Raw genomic sequence first — 15,863 nt, 5'->3', positions numbered from 1 at the left:
GTTGCCCTTGAGTTTCCAGGTTTTGGGAATTGTTTTAGACTTGTGATATTGAGTTGTACTTGCCAAGCGGCATTCAGTACAGTTTCCTTAGATATTTAAATTGATTTTCTCTATTTCTCCGCAATTATTTTAATTCCGCAAATGTTAGGCTTACCTGGTCATGGGGACCAGGTGCCGTCATGACATGTTCACGGTTGGTGAACTAGGGTCGTGACAGAGTCTTGCTTTCAGAAATAGTGTATTTGCCAACAAAAAAACAAAAAGAGTTTAGTTTTCAAAAATAGTTAGTTTTATTTGCCCGAACTATGCTAGTTTGATTCTTACCGGATGTGAGATACGTAGGCAACCCTCATCGGGTCCAACCTCCCTTTTGCAAAAATAGCCAAAAATACCAAAACTTTAATTTTTTTTCAAATAAGTCGGGTGCCGCCATTCTTGTTTAAAATAAGCCGAATGCCCCCAAAAGGGCGCCGGAAGGCTGTTTTTGCAAGAACAGCCGACCTTAGTCATGTTAAAACGGTTTGCGGGCATAGCCTTAAAATCTCCCTTTCGGAAGTGCTGAAAGGCCGTATTTGCAAAACCGAGTCTTTGTTTTCTCAAAAATAAATATTTTTGAAAAATAGCCACTTTTTTTTTTTAAGTCAAAATAAGTCATTACATGGCCAGCTTTCTTTAAATAGCCTACAGTTGACATCGAAACATTCTCAGTCTTGCCCAGGCCCGCGGCGATGCCGAGTGATGCCCCGCGGTCCCCAGGATTTGAAGCTTTGATGTATTCCTAGTCATCGAGTCTGTATTTTGTTATTTTGAGTCTGCTTTTGTAGTTTCCTTTTCAAGATAAACAAGTAATCTAGTAGCTTTGTAATCGAAATTTTATTATTGAAAATTTGAAAAATCCCAAAATTTATTTCCTTATTTTTGCGTTTAGTTGCAAGAACTACGCTTGGTCTGATTCATGCGGGGTCATGATACGTAGGCAGTCTCCATAGGGTTCGACCATAACAACAAAAAAAAGGAAAGAAAAGAGAGGAAAACAACAAAAAGGCAAAAACAAAAGAAAAGAGCGGAAAAACAAGAAAGAAAAGGAAAAATCGAGAAAGGGAGAGAATAGGAACAAGAGAAGACAAAGGCAAGAGTGAAAAGAAGAAAAAAAGAGAACAAAAAAAAAAGTGTGTTGGAAATAAGGAAAAGGCCGGGATGACGCATGCGACCGATCAAAAGCATAATAGGAACTATTAACTGCCTAGGTGCATTCACTCTCCAAATGTGCGGATACCAATATGTTAAATGCCCTAACGCAAACGTGATGGTTTCATTTTGTCATGTCATTTCCAGAGAGGTGGTTGGTTTGTGGTTTTAAAGTGGTAACTCTTCTTTACAACACAAGGACAAAGGCAATGGCAAACAACAATAGAACTGAGTGGGTTGCTACCGGTGCTCGAAAGCAACTCATTGAACAGGACAACAAGTTGGTAGAAGAGGTAAAGATGTTGAGACAACACGTGGCAGGCATGTATCGGGCATGGATGACTGGGAAGGCACCACACCCGCCACCACCCAGCCTCCTAGACGTTGTCCTTACCCAAACTCCGGACACAACGCCAGGCGATCCTCCACCCTCTCCATACTTACCCGCTTATCACAGCTTTCCCAGCCACCCTAGTAGCTCCATCACTCGTCGTCCAACTATCTTTTCCCAAAAGTGCCCTCCGGTCACATCCACAATTCTCAACAATGAACACCCGCCCAAAGCTCATAACGCCCAATATTATCCCTCCGAGGTTGCTCACGATGAGGTGTTAAGAATGGGGAGCTAGTAGAAGAGGGAATCAAGCCAGGCAAGATCATGAGTTGCTCGAAAGACATTCCGAATATCCCAGCAAGCTTGGGTGGGGGAAGGGGAAGCAGAAAAGGTGATCCGATGGGTTTTCCTGATCAACACTCCCGCCCCCGACATCGTCCCCGTGGACATCCTTGTACGCCAGGTGACCCTTCCCAATGCTACTTCTCTCCACATAACTCCCAGAGTCATACACCACTTTTCCGGTACCCGGCTCCACAAAATGCTTACCCACCCCCAAGAGCCTACAAGAATCCCCCTGGAGTAGGTTTACGGGCCAGCCAAAATTTCAAGCAAGAGAGGGCACAGAAGCAGGAAACTTTTACCCCCTTGAGAGAGTCATATGCAAACTTGTTTGAGAAACTAAAGCAATATAACCTGATTACACCCATTCCTCCGAATCATGTGGACAAGCATGCAAGAGGCTTTGACCCTTCTAAAAGGTGTGAATACCATTCCAATGTCCAGGGGCACGATGTCGAAAGTTGCCGGGATTTGAAAAGAGAGATAGAAAGAATGATTCAGGAAGGGATAATTGCGGTCCAGGACAGTGCCACCCAGAACATTGCACAGAAGCCTTTACCTGCACATGATGATGCACATTTTGTGGGGAAGATCCATGGTGACAAGTATGAGAACCCTCTCGGAAACTTGTTGAATGAAGTCAATAATATTGAAATTGGTGAAGGTTCCAACAACGTTGATGCAGAAGTCAGTGGCTAAAATATCCGTGCTTGGTGAGTTGGGAAGACTCTCCATTTCTTGGTCAGCCGGAGTGGAGTTTTTGGTGGTTTATTTTGTTGTCATTTCTGTTGTCCGGGTTATTTCAGGGTTGTAATCCGGATATTGTCTTGTGACTCAAACCCTTCTATCCTTTTATTGTGTCTAGTTCCTTTGATCGTAGTATCTCATATAGTGTTGTCTAGGCTTGTTCTAAGGGTTGTACCCCAGTTTGTTGTGTTTGTTTTGTTGACCAAATTCTTTCACCGTCGGTCTAATGCAATTCTCTGTTTCCTACCATTTCTAGTCATTTTGTTTAGTTTTCTTCTCCTTTTACAATTCTTTTCATGCTGGTTCTGGTGACATGACATGCACGCATAATTCTCAGCCTGGTTTTAAAAGTCAGTTTAGTAATGAAGCAATAAAACAATGTTGAAGATGTAAGGACAGTCGAGGGATTTTGAGATCACTTCGAGCCCAAATTGTGTGAAACTGGGGCAGACGGAACATAAAGAAATACTGTTGAAATGCATCATGCCACATCGGTTTGAAACCAAAGGCAAGTTTGCCCCAAGTCTACAGGGGCCGTTCGTGGTACCGAGATTGTTGTCCAATGGTGCTGGGTAATTGACAAATGTAGAAGGCAAATGTGCGGATATGGTTAGTAATTCTGGCGCAATCAAAAGATGTTACGTATGTTTTCCTCAGTTTGTTTAATTGTGTAGTTTGTACTTGGCATGTTTTGGAGATTGAAATGACGAAGGCATTTTGTTCTGCTATCCAAACACTTTATCCTTTGTTACCCCTTTGAGCCTCGGTTATTTTCTTGCATACCCCTCTTTCGGAATCAATAATAAAACCCGTAAGCCCGAGCGGGGAAAGTAAGTGGAGAAACAAGAGAAAAACAATGAAAAGAAAGAAAAAAGAAGAGAAAAGAAAAAGAAAAGAAAAGAAAAGGAAAGGAAAAAAGAAGAGAAAAGAAAATGAAGAGAAAAGAAAAAGAAAGGAAAAGAAGAGAAAAGAAAAAGGAAAGAAAAGAATCATTTGACCCAAGCCCAGACCAGTTAGTCCAAGCCCAAGTGTCACCGGTCCAGTCCTACACCCCCACCAAAACGACCTTGTTTCGTCAAGGTTAATCACGTCTGTTGATTCTCCTTCATCCAATGGACAAGAACTAACGATGTTGTCGCTATATAAGTGTCTGAATCCCTCACCCCCCCTCCTCATCGTCTCCATCGTTCCCATTCATCAGAAACACAACCCCAAAACCCTAGCGCCGCCCTAAAATCCTCTTCGCCTCCGGTGGCGGTGCCGGCTCCGTTCAGCACCGCACGAACACCCTAGTGTCTCCTCACTCTCCACACCCTTAATCCACAGTCAAGTTCCTTCGAACATGCCTTGAATTCGTCGAATTTGAGTTTGAAGCCAAGAACCCTAGCCGCCGCCTTAGGTCTCTGGTGGCGGCGCCACCTCAAATCATCCCCAAAATCGCACCCTATAGCCTCTGTGACCCCCTCATCCTAAGTCCCAAGCCAAAATCCCTCAAATCTAAGAAGAGCCTCATAAATTGCAGATCTAGGGTTTGAGGTCTTAGCCCGTTTATGGGGTTTTAAGGATTCAACTGATTTTAAATTAATGTTACATGTTTATTTCAGACGAAATAGACATGCAACATTAATTGAAAATCAAGGTTCAAGGTCAGCATGGTTGAAGACCCATCACCAGTGAGTTCTTCAATTTTTCTTTTCTTATGTTAATTCCTCTACCATGACTATTTGGGTTCGATTAATTGATTTGGATGGTCGTTTTGTTTGGGTCAGTAGTCAAGTTTATTTCTCTTTGTTTTCAGTCGTTCATTTCATCTTATTTTGGGTTCTAATAATCAGTAACAGGAGTTTGTTCTTTTTAATTTCATTATGTTTCTCTGATTAATAAAATTGGTAGCATGTTTTCTTGTGTTAATATGTAATTAGTGTTTTAGGGTTGTAAATGGCGATTAGTTTAATTTGATTGATATTTCTGCCTATTGCAATTTGATTCTGTGGCTGTTAGTTTTCTTAGTTTGATTGGTTAATAGTAGTGGGTAATCTGAGAATCAGTAGGTAGTTTAGATTTAAGAGTTATGTTTGAATTTGATTCTAGCTGATTAATTTGCAAAATAACTACTTGAACCATGGTTGTTTAGTTAGTTAACAAGGCTGGGGTTGGGTTAATAATTTCAGGACTAAGGTAGGGGGAATAAGGGTAGTTTATTCAGGGAATAGGATAGCAACTGAATTTAGAACTTCCTAGAAGTCTCTAGAATGGGGTTCAATTTAGCATTTCAGAAAATCTATAGTATAACTTGAAACACAAGTCAGAAAATAGAGGACTATTTGGGTAAAATCTGAAATAAAAAAGGGGAAAAAATGTGAGGGAAATCTAGAAGCTTCCCCCCCCCTGAAGTTTGCCTATAAAAGGCAGCTTGCTTGCCTTAGAAAACAAGTTTGGAACCTCTAAAAATTCCCTCTCATTGTCCACAAGTTTCAGATCTGAAATTTGAAATCCAAACTCTAAATCTTCAAAAAAAAATCCAAAAAGAAACAAAAATGCAGTAGAAAATCAAAAAATACTGTTACATTGCATTTTATAGGTTATTTTCGAGTTTTAGGCAGTGATCTTCATCTCTTCTAATTGCTGAAGCTTTCCTGAAGTATATTGGTTCTATTTCGAGTGGTTTTTGGGTTCAATCGAGTCATTTTGGGGCCATCAGTTTGTGTTGTACTTCTGTAGTGTGTTCCTAAGTTTTGGTGAAGCTGTTTTGGTTCAAAATTACTCCCGTTTGCTGGTTTTGATTGCTGTTTATCATCTGTTGCTGCTGACTTCCCTTTCTTCCCATTTTGTTCACATTCCAGGTATTTTCCTGCTTCAACTGATGTATGATTGGACTGAATCAGTCGATGTGTTTGGTTTATTGAAGAAATGTCATAGTGCTCATATTAACTTAGTGTCAATCTGCTTGAAGCCTTATTAGTTCGAATGTTATAGTTGTTGAGATTTATAACATAGTAGCAATAGTTGAGGTTAGGATGATTAGAACATGTTATAATCTGTATAATTTAGACTGATTGGGACTGATTGAGACTGTTGGAACTTTTGAATTTGTGATGTTTCATTTAGTGGTACCTTTAGTATAGAATCGTTAAATATCATGTATAGCTTGATTTTGTTTTATTGAAAATGTTAGGAACTTAAATCGAATTGGAAATCACAGACTGGTTTATGTAATTAATATGGGGATAGTTTAAATCAAGTTTCGCCTGAACTGGTTCTCCTCTGTTTGTGTTGAATAAAGTCATTGTATTTGGTTGGAAGTTAACATCTGAATCAATGAAACTAGACTGGAAATTGTAACAAACTGTAGGTTAACAGTCCAGTAAGGCTCCTTCAAAATTAGTAACCACATCTTACATATAATCTAGCTTCATTTTGAATATCAACGAATCCAGGCGTTTAGCCCTCAGTCGTTCAATGCACCAAACATCATAATGATTATCTAATATCTCTCATCCGCTAGCTTATTGATTCAAATTTGTATAAGTGTGATTCAATAAATTTGTGTTTCATCGTGTTAGTTTGGGATTCAGTTCCAGAAATTGAATCTCCATTGGGGCTGGGCATCGAATTGGCCGGAGAATTGAGGTCTCGAAGTGGTTCTGCCCAGATATTAGTTGGGCCAATCGTAAGCCTAAAGTGCCAAAGGCATCTCTACTGGTCCAGTCATAGGGATGATCCAATGCCTTTTCCAAGGGTTGGCCTCAAAACCCATCGTGCTAATAGCTTATTCCCGGGCTGATTTCGTTAGTGTTCATTTAATAACGGTAATTAACTAGGGCTTCTTCTTTTATTATTAGAGACAAAATAAATAGAAAATTGTAGTTGCTTTAGGATTGACCTTTAAATAATAAATGAGGTGAGCCCCGCCAAATAAAATGCATAAATTGCGGGGCCCTCTTCAAATGGCTATTAAATACTTAGAATTCGGGACGGGCCGTTTAGCGAATTTCACGGCTTTCCCCAAAGATAATAACACGTTAGTTGCTTTAAGTCCGTTACTTAAATAATTTTACCTTCCTAAATACGGGTGCACATTTATGTGACCCAAATTCAAATCTCAACGAAGTCGAAATGTGTCAAAAATCGGGGTGCATTTATGTGACGCGGTGCGAGATGTGTTTTCACGACGTTGCAATTCTCATAAAATAATAATAATAAAAGCGGTTCAAAGTTAAAAGCACATAGGTTCAAACATACACTAAAATCAAATATTTTAGCCAAATATAGCAGTTGAGCGACCGTGCTAGAACCACGGAACTCGGGAGTGCCTAACCCCTTCTCCCGGGTTAACAGAATTCCTTACTCGGATTTCTGGTTCGCGACTGTAATACAGAGTCAAACCCTTTCCTCGATTCGGGATTCAAAACGGTGACTTGGGACACCATAAATCTCCCAAGTGGTGACTCTGAATCTTTTAAATAAACGAAGCCCGTTTCGATTGTCCTTTAATTGGAAAAACTCCTTTTATTATACCCTTTCCGGGGTGTAGTGAAAAAGGAGGTGTGACAACGTTATCAAACCCAATCAACTGCAGTGTACCGTTATGTATATCATATGTACCGACAATTTGTAGGCAGCCAAATGAATTTTCCTCATTTAGATTAAAAGCGTGCATACCTCTCTCTTTCCCTATTAAACACAATGGATATACATTAAACGCATAAGTTTTCTTCTTTAACTCGATATATACACGCAATCTCATATCATTGTGTATTATCATTGGCGGTGAATCATCATCGCATTTGTACTTGATTTCAATCAAATTAATTGTGGTGTTAATCATCAATTATTTTGAAATTGTAGAAACAAAATCACTAAATTTTATACCTGTACTAATCATCATGCCTTCAACTGAGTAATCTACAAATCGATTGTTGTTATCGCAGTGTCCACCGTGCTGTATCAAAATCGGCAAAGTAGTTATTGAATCTGTTCTTCTATATAGAGAGATTGAAAACCTTCTCCTACTGATTTCTTTGAACTAAAAATACAAAAATTTGTTCTTGAAGAAAGTACTAATTATTGAATCTGAATTCTGAAAATTGATATTCAACTGCCATGATTGTCAAAAAATCTTCGAACCTTTTTGATTTGTGAAAGAAATATAATTTCTGCATTTGTTTTTATTTGGGTCGATTGGGTAGTTACGATTCTGAAGGGATACATCGTGCAAGCGTAAAGCGTGGACAGAATCTTAAAATCTCCCCTATATTTGAGGGGTTATAAAATCGTGTCTGTTGGGGATTAGGCTATTTAATGCCAAATTTTTTGGGCTACTACTGCTAAACTAAATTTAAGGTCAATAAAATGCCAATTATAGTTAGAGAAACTTTCAGAAACCACTATGTTTTAGTGGTTATTAGCTAGTTGTAACTACCATTTACTATATTACTTCCTATACCTATGTTTTCAGGTTTTTTAGAGTGTATTCGATGTATTTAAACTACTGTATTCACGAATACAGTAGCATTTGTAGGCGTGAAACAAGGGATTACAGCTAGACAAATTATTGTATTCGACTGTATTCACGGCGTGAAACTGGGGAGTACAACTAGACAGATTATTGTATTCGACTGTATTCGACTGTATTCACGATATGTATTTGTGAATATAGTAACATAAATAGCGCAATTCATGGTCTATTCAGATGTTTTTAAACGGAAAGTGAATCAATTAACATAATAGACTCCTAATATAACTCAACAAACTCAATTATAGCACACAAACTTTGTATTTTCAGTTATAAAAAGATTCTCAACGAAAAAATACCCCAAAAACATAGCAATCTTCAGAGAAAATATGTTGAATTTTTTTCCCGGCCGATAAATACAACAAAAACAGAGCAATTTGAATACATATATACATCTGAATACGTAAATTATATTAATTAAAAAAATATATGAATACATTCATGAAATACAGCGAGATGGTGAATACAATAAAATACATGGAATACAGCGAGATACATTGAAACACAATGAAAAAAAAGACAATGAATACAATGAAATACATGGAAATACAACGAGATACATTGAAATACATTGAAATATATTAACAAAATCTTCAAGTGGCCACGATTCTGACTCGAAACGCCACTGTTCCTGTTACCATAATACCCTCACGTACGCTTCAAAAAACGTATTCTTTACAATTGAATTTGAATGACGCTTGTGGATTGGGACGGAAAACCCCAAATTGGGCAGAACCCTAGAATAACGAAGAGAAGAGGAAGATGAAGATTTATATAGAGTTTTGTTTCTTGTGATACAATGGGCCAAATTTTGGACTCGAAATGCCACTATTCATCGGCCGGATCTGGCCCTTCAGAAATAACTCGTCGGCACAGCTCATGGATCCATCCTCACTATTAATTTATTAACGTTGCTTATACATGGATACGAACCCAGTAAAAGTAAAGAAAAATAGTGAAGAGTCTGTAGGTCACACTTAGCGCATAGCACCAGCAACACCTTAAATTGATGAAGCTGGCCTCACGGTCTTGCCAGTGAATGCGTTGTGAAATATGTTGTAGGCGCAGAATTGACTCTACCGAAGAATCAATTTCGGTTCCGATCTGCATTTGGGAGAATCGTGGTTGTATTCATGGAGAAAGACTGGAGTTGAGACAGAGGGTGGAGAAAAATCTGAAAGAGTGAGAGAGAAAAATAATACAAGGCGTATTTTATGGCTTAAGTAGGAGGTGACCATAAATAGATATTTGGCTATAAAAATCAAAAGGTAACTATAGAATATAATTTTTTAAAAGGGTATTTATTTAAAATAAATAAGGTATCAACTTTGCTATAGGAGGTAAAAATTCCTTATAGTTAAAGCATTGTTATACGGTGTCAATTCCTCAATCAAGATTGAGTTTACTTTGAGGTGATAATAACTGAAAATACTCGGTAGAAATAAAGCGGCCCACGGCTTAGAGAGCCCAAATAGAAATGCAGCCCAACTTAGCTAAATGGAGGCGGAAGGCTTGACGTAAGTATTTAAGACAGCGAACTAGGGTTTAAGTTTCTCGCGTTTTCATCAGGTAAGATACTTAAGCCGGCGGTGGCCGAGAGCTCTCAGGGAGGTGATTCAAACTCTAAGAGACCAAAATGGTTCGTCTTTCTATACCCCGAACTCTAATTAACTAATATTTGGTTGATTCTTTTATTAGTTAATGCTTCGTTGTAGCTCTGTATTTCTTCGTTAGATGAGGATTCCGTTCTAGATCTAAACATATATGCTTTCATTTGTTTAATGCTTCGCTCGGAAGAAGATAATGAGATAAAACTTTTTATTTTCATTTAGTCTTTGACGATATTTTATATCATTTGAACAATGGCTTTTGGAGCCTGATATATGATCTGAAGCCGGTAATCATATGTTTTGCAACAGCTAAAAATTGTTGGTTTTATGTAATGTTATATTATTTTCTTGTTTAGAACCTGCTATATGCTTACTGAAACTTGTCTGCTGATTTGCTTGGAAATTTGGCTGCCCTTTCTTTTGTATATATGCCCTTTGAGTTTGGAGAATTGTGTTGTAGTACCTGCCCACTGTGTCATTCGTCACTTTATTGTGTGTCATATTGCCTTCACTTGTTGCAGACATGAGGCTGGCAATCATTCTATGCTGACATTTGGGTTTTTATATTTATGTACAGGCTAGAGGGTTGAAGAAACATTTGAAGAGGCTCAATGCGCCTAAGCATTGGATGCTCGACAAGCTTGGTGGAGCCTTTGTAAGTAAATTATCCTTGTTCATAGTCATTTATGTAATTATTGGTAGTTTCTTGTTGCCTGCTTTGGCTTACAACATCTCTGTTTTTGTTCTACAGGCTCCCAAGCCTTCCTCTGGTCCACATAAATCAAGGGAGTGTTTGCCGCTGATCATTATCTTGCGAAACAGGTTGAAGTATGCTCTCACATACCGTGAGGTGATTGCAATTCTGATGCAACGACAGGTTATGGTTGATGCAAAAGTGAGGACAGATAAGACTTACCCAGCTGGTTTCATGGGTATGTGCACTTCCTCTTAAGTCTTTTTACGTATTATTCCGGATATGTTAGTCGCTTGTTAAAGATTGCTTTCATTTAAAAACCCTCCATCATTTGTTCTATTTCTTCGGTGGTCTGGCTGGTTCAGCACGTTGGCATAGTAATAATGATAATGCTTTGAAATACAGATGTTGTCTCAATTCCAAAGACTAATGAGAACTTTCGTCTCCTTTATGACACAAAGGGGCGATTCCGTCTTCACTCTATCAGGGATGAGGAAGCCAAGGTGGGTTTCCATGTATTGTTATGTGTTATTATGCTGTAAAATATAAGGTCTTGTTGTTTGGCGTTAATAGTGTAAGTGTGTGTCTCATTCTGTTTTGTAATTGCTTTTGAGTGACATACTCTGGACTTATCTTGATGGTCTTTATTTGGGCAGTTTAAGCTTTGCAAGGTCCGATCTATTCAGTTTGGTACTAAGGGGATTCCTTACCTTAATACTTATGATGGTAGAACAATTCGCTACCCTGATCCTCTCATCAAGGCCAATGATACCATCAAGCTGGACTTGGAATCCAATAAGATTGTTGACTTCATCAAGTTTGATGTTGGAAATGTTGTGATGGTAACTGGTGGTAGAAACAGGGGACGTGTTGGTGTTATTAAGAACAGGGAGAAGCATAAGGGTAGCTTTGAGACCGTTCACATTCAGGATGCCCTAGGCCATGAATTTGCTACTCGCTTGGGAAATGTTTTCACCCTTGGCAAAGGTACAAAGCCATGGGTGTCTCTACCTAAAGGAAAAGGTATCAAATTGTCCATCATTGAGGAGGCACGGAAGAGGCTTGCTGCTCAATCAGCTACCACTGCCTGATTACTCTTGTTGCTCGTTTCTTCATTTCCTTACTCTTCAAGTATGGAAAACTTATGTTTTACAGTTTTGGACTCGATGTTTCTATTTGCTTAGTGATGCCATTTTTATTATGCAATGCCTTTTATATTGTACTTGTTTGCTTGGCATATTTTAAATAGATTAAAACTGTGTCTTTATGATAATTTAATTAGTTTCTACTGTTTAATTTTAGTGCTAATGCTTTTAAGCTCCTGACTAATAATGCATGCTGCATTGGCTTGATTGGTAGTTTCTGGCTACTACCGTACAACCAAACTCGAGATTTGGTAATTGAAAAAATTTAGCGTTAGAACTTTATTTTCCTTTGCTTACCAGATGCTTAGAGTGCTACTGAATCTGCATCCAATCCAATTGTTATATTTTAAGTTGATTCTCCCCTTTTGCTTGAGTTGGCTTAGTGGCATCAACTTTACGTTTGATAATGATGTTAGTGGTGAAAATTTTCTTTGACAGTTTCTATATTTGCCCCCGTTAATAATAATTTTCTATCTAATAATACGATAAATCTGTGTGGTCCGTCCTTCCCCGGATCCCGTGCATAGCGGAAGCTCAGTGCATAGGGCTACCTTTTTATATATAGAAGTCGCTTGGGAAGCAGCTGGCCGTTGTCTTGCCAACTTGCCGATCAAGGGCTATTTTAGGCATGCTTTTATGGGGTTTTGGGGCCGTTGTCTTGTCAACTTGCCGATCAAGGGCTATTTTAGGCATTCTCTTATAGGGTTTTGACACATTACCCACAAAAATAAAATTATTTACCCTTGTCTATCCATTTGTTTTTCTACCCATAAAGTAATTATATTTTTCTACCATAGTAGTTTTTGTGGGGAATTTTTTCTTTATTCTTCACTTCTTTTTTATTTCTATGCTTCTTGTCTTTCTTTCTTTTTTTCTTTTCTCCATTTCTTTTTTCTCGTTTTTTTCTTATTTTTTTCTTTTTTCCTTTTCTAATTTCATTTAACTTTTTTTTTAATATTTTTTTTCTCTTCATAATCTAATTTTATTTACCGTTTTCACTATTTTTTATTATTCTTTTTTTAATATTATTACTAAAGAAAATCAAATTGTGTACCAATTAAATATAGCTAATACAATCAAAAAATATTAACTTACATATGATACCAGTATAGTATATAGCTATACCAACAGGGTATACAATTGTACGCAAAGAGTTAATAAAAAATTTAATTCAAATTATTAAACTGAAATAATATCAGTTGTCAATAAAAATTTTAAAATATTCATCTAATTGTAAGAGTATACCGTATATTATATAGCATACTATAATATTTTTTATTTTTTTTGCATTCTCAATTTGCCTCTCACGCTGGGTAATAGCTTAAAGCAAATTAAAAGGGAAAAGGCAAGTGAATTTACGGGTAATAAGTATACTATTATAGTATATTGTATACTATTACAGCGTACTGTTATAGTATATTACATATTATTACAGTATACTATAACAATATATTGTGTACTATAATAGTATACTGTTGCAGTATAACTATATACTCCTATAGTATACTGTTGGAGTATAGCTATATACTCCTACATCATATTGTATACCGTAGCAGTATACTATTGGGTAGCTGTGTTCTTCGATTTTCAGCTGAAAATTTCGATCTCAATCAACTCAAATCAGCTCCAAATGCTATCAAATTTCAGTATGAACTTCTAGAAGGTATTATAAGCAATATTTAACAGCACCCACTTTGAATCATACAAGAAATCTTCAAAATAAAAATTTTAAATTCAAGACCTTCAAGTCCAACAATGATAAATATTCAAATACACATAAAAGCTAGTACATGGGAGTACTGGTTTTCTTTGAGTTTATATGCAAACTTTCCCCTAATGTTAATGGCCGCAAGTTTTAGACATAGGCTAAAAAAGTTCTTAAATTAAAGCAGGTCAAATAGCAGAGTACTAAAAGTGAAGTTATTATAATAAAACTAAAAAGAAAAGTAAAGAATTCTAACTCTCTTGACAAAGAAGCTGAGGGATTAAAAACTGGACGCATTTGAAATCAAGGAGTCCTTTATTGCGGTTGGTGAGGCAGTGGCAGTGCGAATAGAATAAAGGGCGGGTAAATAGTTTGGGTCGCATGAGCAGGAGAAGTAAATAATTTGGGTACGGGCATTAAAGGGTAAATAATTTGAAATTAATGGGTATAAAGTGAGATTTTATCTTTTTTTTATGTGTGTGCATTAATAACTATATTACCTTATGTGTACATGTTTGCGCTATTGGACAAGAAGTTGAGTCCTCACTTGCTATGTCATGTCATCGTTTTGGAGGTCTATTTGATTTGGGCTTTTGTTACTTCTCTTACCTTCATGGATTTCAACTAAGACACCATATTTCAGTCTCTTTTTCGTAATTTTAGATCTTCCTTCATTGTCTACTCATGTGGTCCCAACTTTCATTTAATACACTCAAGGGTATTAATATGATTGAGAAAGATGTCTCTCCTAATGTCAATATCAAATTTACTGATGTCTAACGTAGTCCTAAATGAAAAACTATAATTAATCTACTCGTAAGTCTTAACCTATCGAAAAATCAAGGAAAACTCGTCCTATGCAAATTATACTCTCTATGGTTCATTGGGGCTCCGACAAAGACTCTCTTAGTAGCATACATCTTGTTTGGATTGTCGTTACATGCCGTTTAATATTTGTACTGTATTGTATTGTATTATTTGATGAATACAATGTTTAGATAAATCGTATGTTTGCCGTCGTTTCATGATGTCGTGCTCCAACATATCAAGAACACATTTGCAATATTACTAAAAAAATAGGATATGCAGTAGAATTATTATATAAAAAGAAGGGTAAATGATAAAATATCATTATTTAATAATAAGAAAGGCAACATGAGAGAAAAAAGCAAGGTAACAATGTTAACATACCAAATCCGTTGTTTCATAAAATGACGCTTTTCGTTGTTACGTAATGATTGATTTAACGATATGATACAATAAAATTTAAGTAACAATCTAAATAATCATTGTATTTAAAGTAACAATAGCATACAATACATTAGGTAACAACCATTCAAAGCTGTCTTGAGCTTCTGGAAGCTCGCCTCACAATCATCGGACCAACGGAACAGAGCACCCTTCTAGGTCAATCTAGTCAAAGGTGTTGCAATAGAAGCCCTCCACAAATCGGCGATAATAACGCTAACCCCAAGAAGCTCCTGAACTCAGTTGCCGTAGTAGGACGAGGCCAATTCTGAACTGCCTCAATCTTCTTTGGATCCACCTTAATACCCTCGTCTGATACAACATGCCCCAAGAATGCTACAAAATCTAGCCAAAACTAACACTTAGAGAACTTAACATATAGCTTCTGTTCCCGCAAGTCTGAAGCACCACTCTCAAATGCTGCTCGTGCTCCTCCATGCTGCGCTAGTAAATCAAAATGTCATCAATGAAGACAATGACGAATGAATCAATATATGGCACGGACACCCTGTTCATCAAATCCATAAATGCGCAGTATTCGGAACATCTGAATCCCGAATCTTCAACTGATGGTACCCTGATATCAAGTCGATCTTAGAGAACACCTTGGCATCCTGCAACCTAGAGAACACCTTGGCACCCTACAACTGGTCAAACAAATCATCAATCCGCGGCAACGGGTACTTGATCTCAATGGTAACTTTGTTCAACTGGCGGTAATCAATGCACATCCGTATAGTCCCATATTTCTTCTTCTCAAATAATACTGGTGCACCCAATGCATCCGGTCTAGGAAATACCAACGAGGAAACTCAGAGGATTCAGGCCACTATGGCCCGAGAGGTTGAGATGGGGACTTCGTACCAGCTAGTAGTGGAGATAACTCGGAGGATTGCGGGTTATCGTCAGCGGGGCCGAGAACAGATGCCGCGGGACAAGTTGTTTCATTATTCTGGAGGGTTTAGTGGTGCTCCATCTGGGACATAGGTCAGTCTGGGAGAGGTCAGCCTAGCAGACCCACATATCCAGCACTGCCGCCTCCTCGAGGTGCTCCAGTTCGACCTTATTTTAGCGCCATGCCAGAGAATTCCTACCGCCCACCAGCTATTCAGGGTTTCTCCATTGGATATTCAAGCCATGAGGGTCAGACTTCAGGTCAGCAGTTCTTCGTACCAAGAGGTTGTTTCGAGTGCGGGGATTTCAGCCACGTGCGGAGGTTCTGCCCCAAGCTTCGGGGCAAGGCAGTACAACAGGGTTCTCAGCCTATGATTACAACACCAACCGTCCAGCCGCCCAGAGGCGGAGGGCAGGTGGGTACGGGCCATCCTAGAGGTG

At 38.1% G+C, this 15,863-nt stretch overlaps 1 protein-coding gene across 1 annotated transcript; it reads left to right on the top strand.

The window, feature by feature from the left end:
• On the top strand, window positions 9,659-11,726 carry LOC109229250 (40S ribosomal protein S4-like). Its single transcript, XM_019394628.1, has 5 exons — window positions 9,659-9,765; window positions 10,314-10,391; window positions 10,488-10,668; window positions 10,836-10,933; window positions 11,087-11,726. The coding sequence occupies exons 1-5, from the start codon at window positions 9,763-9,765 to the stop codon at window positions 11,519-11,521; spliced, it is 795 nt and encodes a 264-aa protein (XP_019250173.1). The 5' UTR covers window positions 9,659-9,762; the 3' UTR covers window positions 11,522-11,726.

Source organism: Nicotiana attenuata, chromosome 7 (genome assembly GCF_001879085.1).
Source record: "Nicotiana attenuata strain UT chromosome 7, NIATTr2, whole genome shotgun sequence".
Classification (NCBI taxonomy): Eukaryota; Viridiplantae; Streptophyta; class Magnoliopsida; order Solanales; family Solanaceae; genus Nicotiana; species Nicotiana attenuata.
The sequence above is the reverse complement of the archived record's forward strand: the minus strand, read 5'-3'. Positions and strand labels throughout refer to the sequence as shown.

Coding starts and splice junctions, on each gene's coding strand:
- LOC109229250 (XM_019394628.1), top strand. Junction 10,669..10,835: donor TTACCCAGCTGGTTTCATGG/GTATGTGCACTT, acceptor TTTGAAATACAG/ATGTTGTCTCAATTCCAAAG. Junction 10,934..11,086: donor TCAGGGATGAGGAAGCCAAG/GTGGGTTTCCAT, acceptor TTATTTGGGCAG/TTTAAGCTTTGCAAGGTCCG.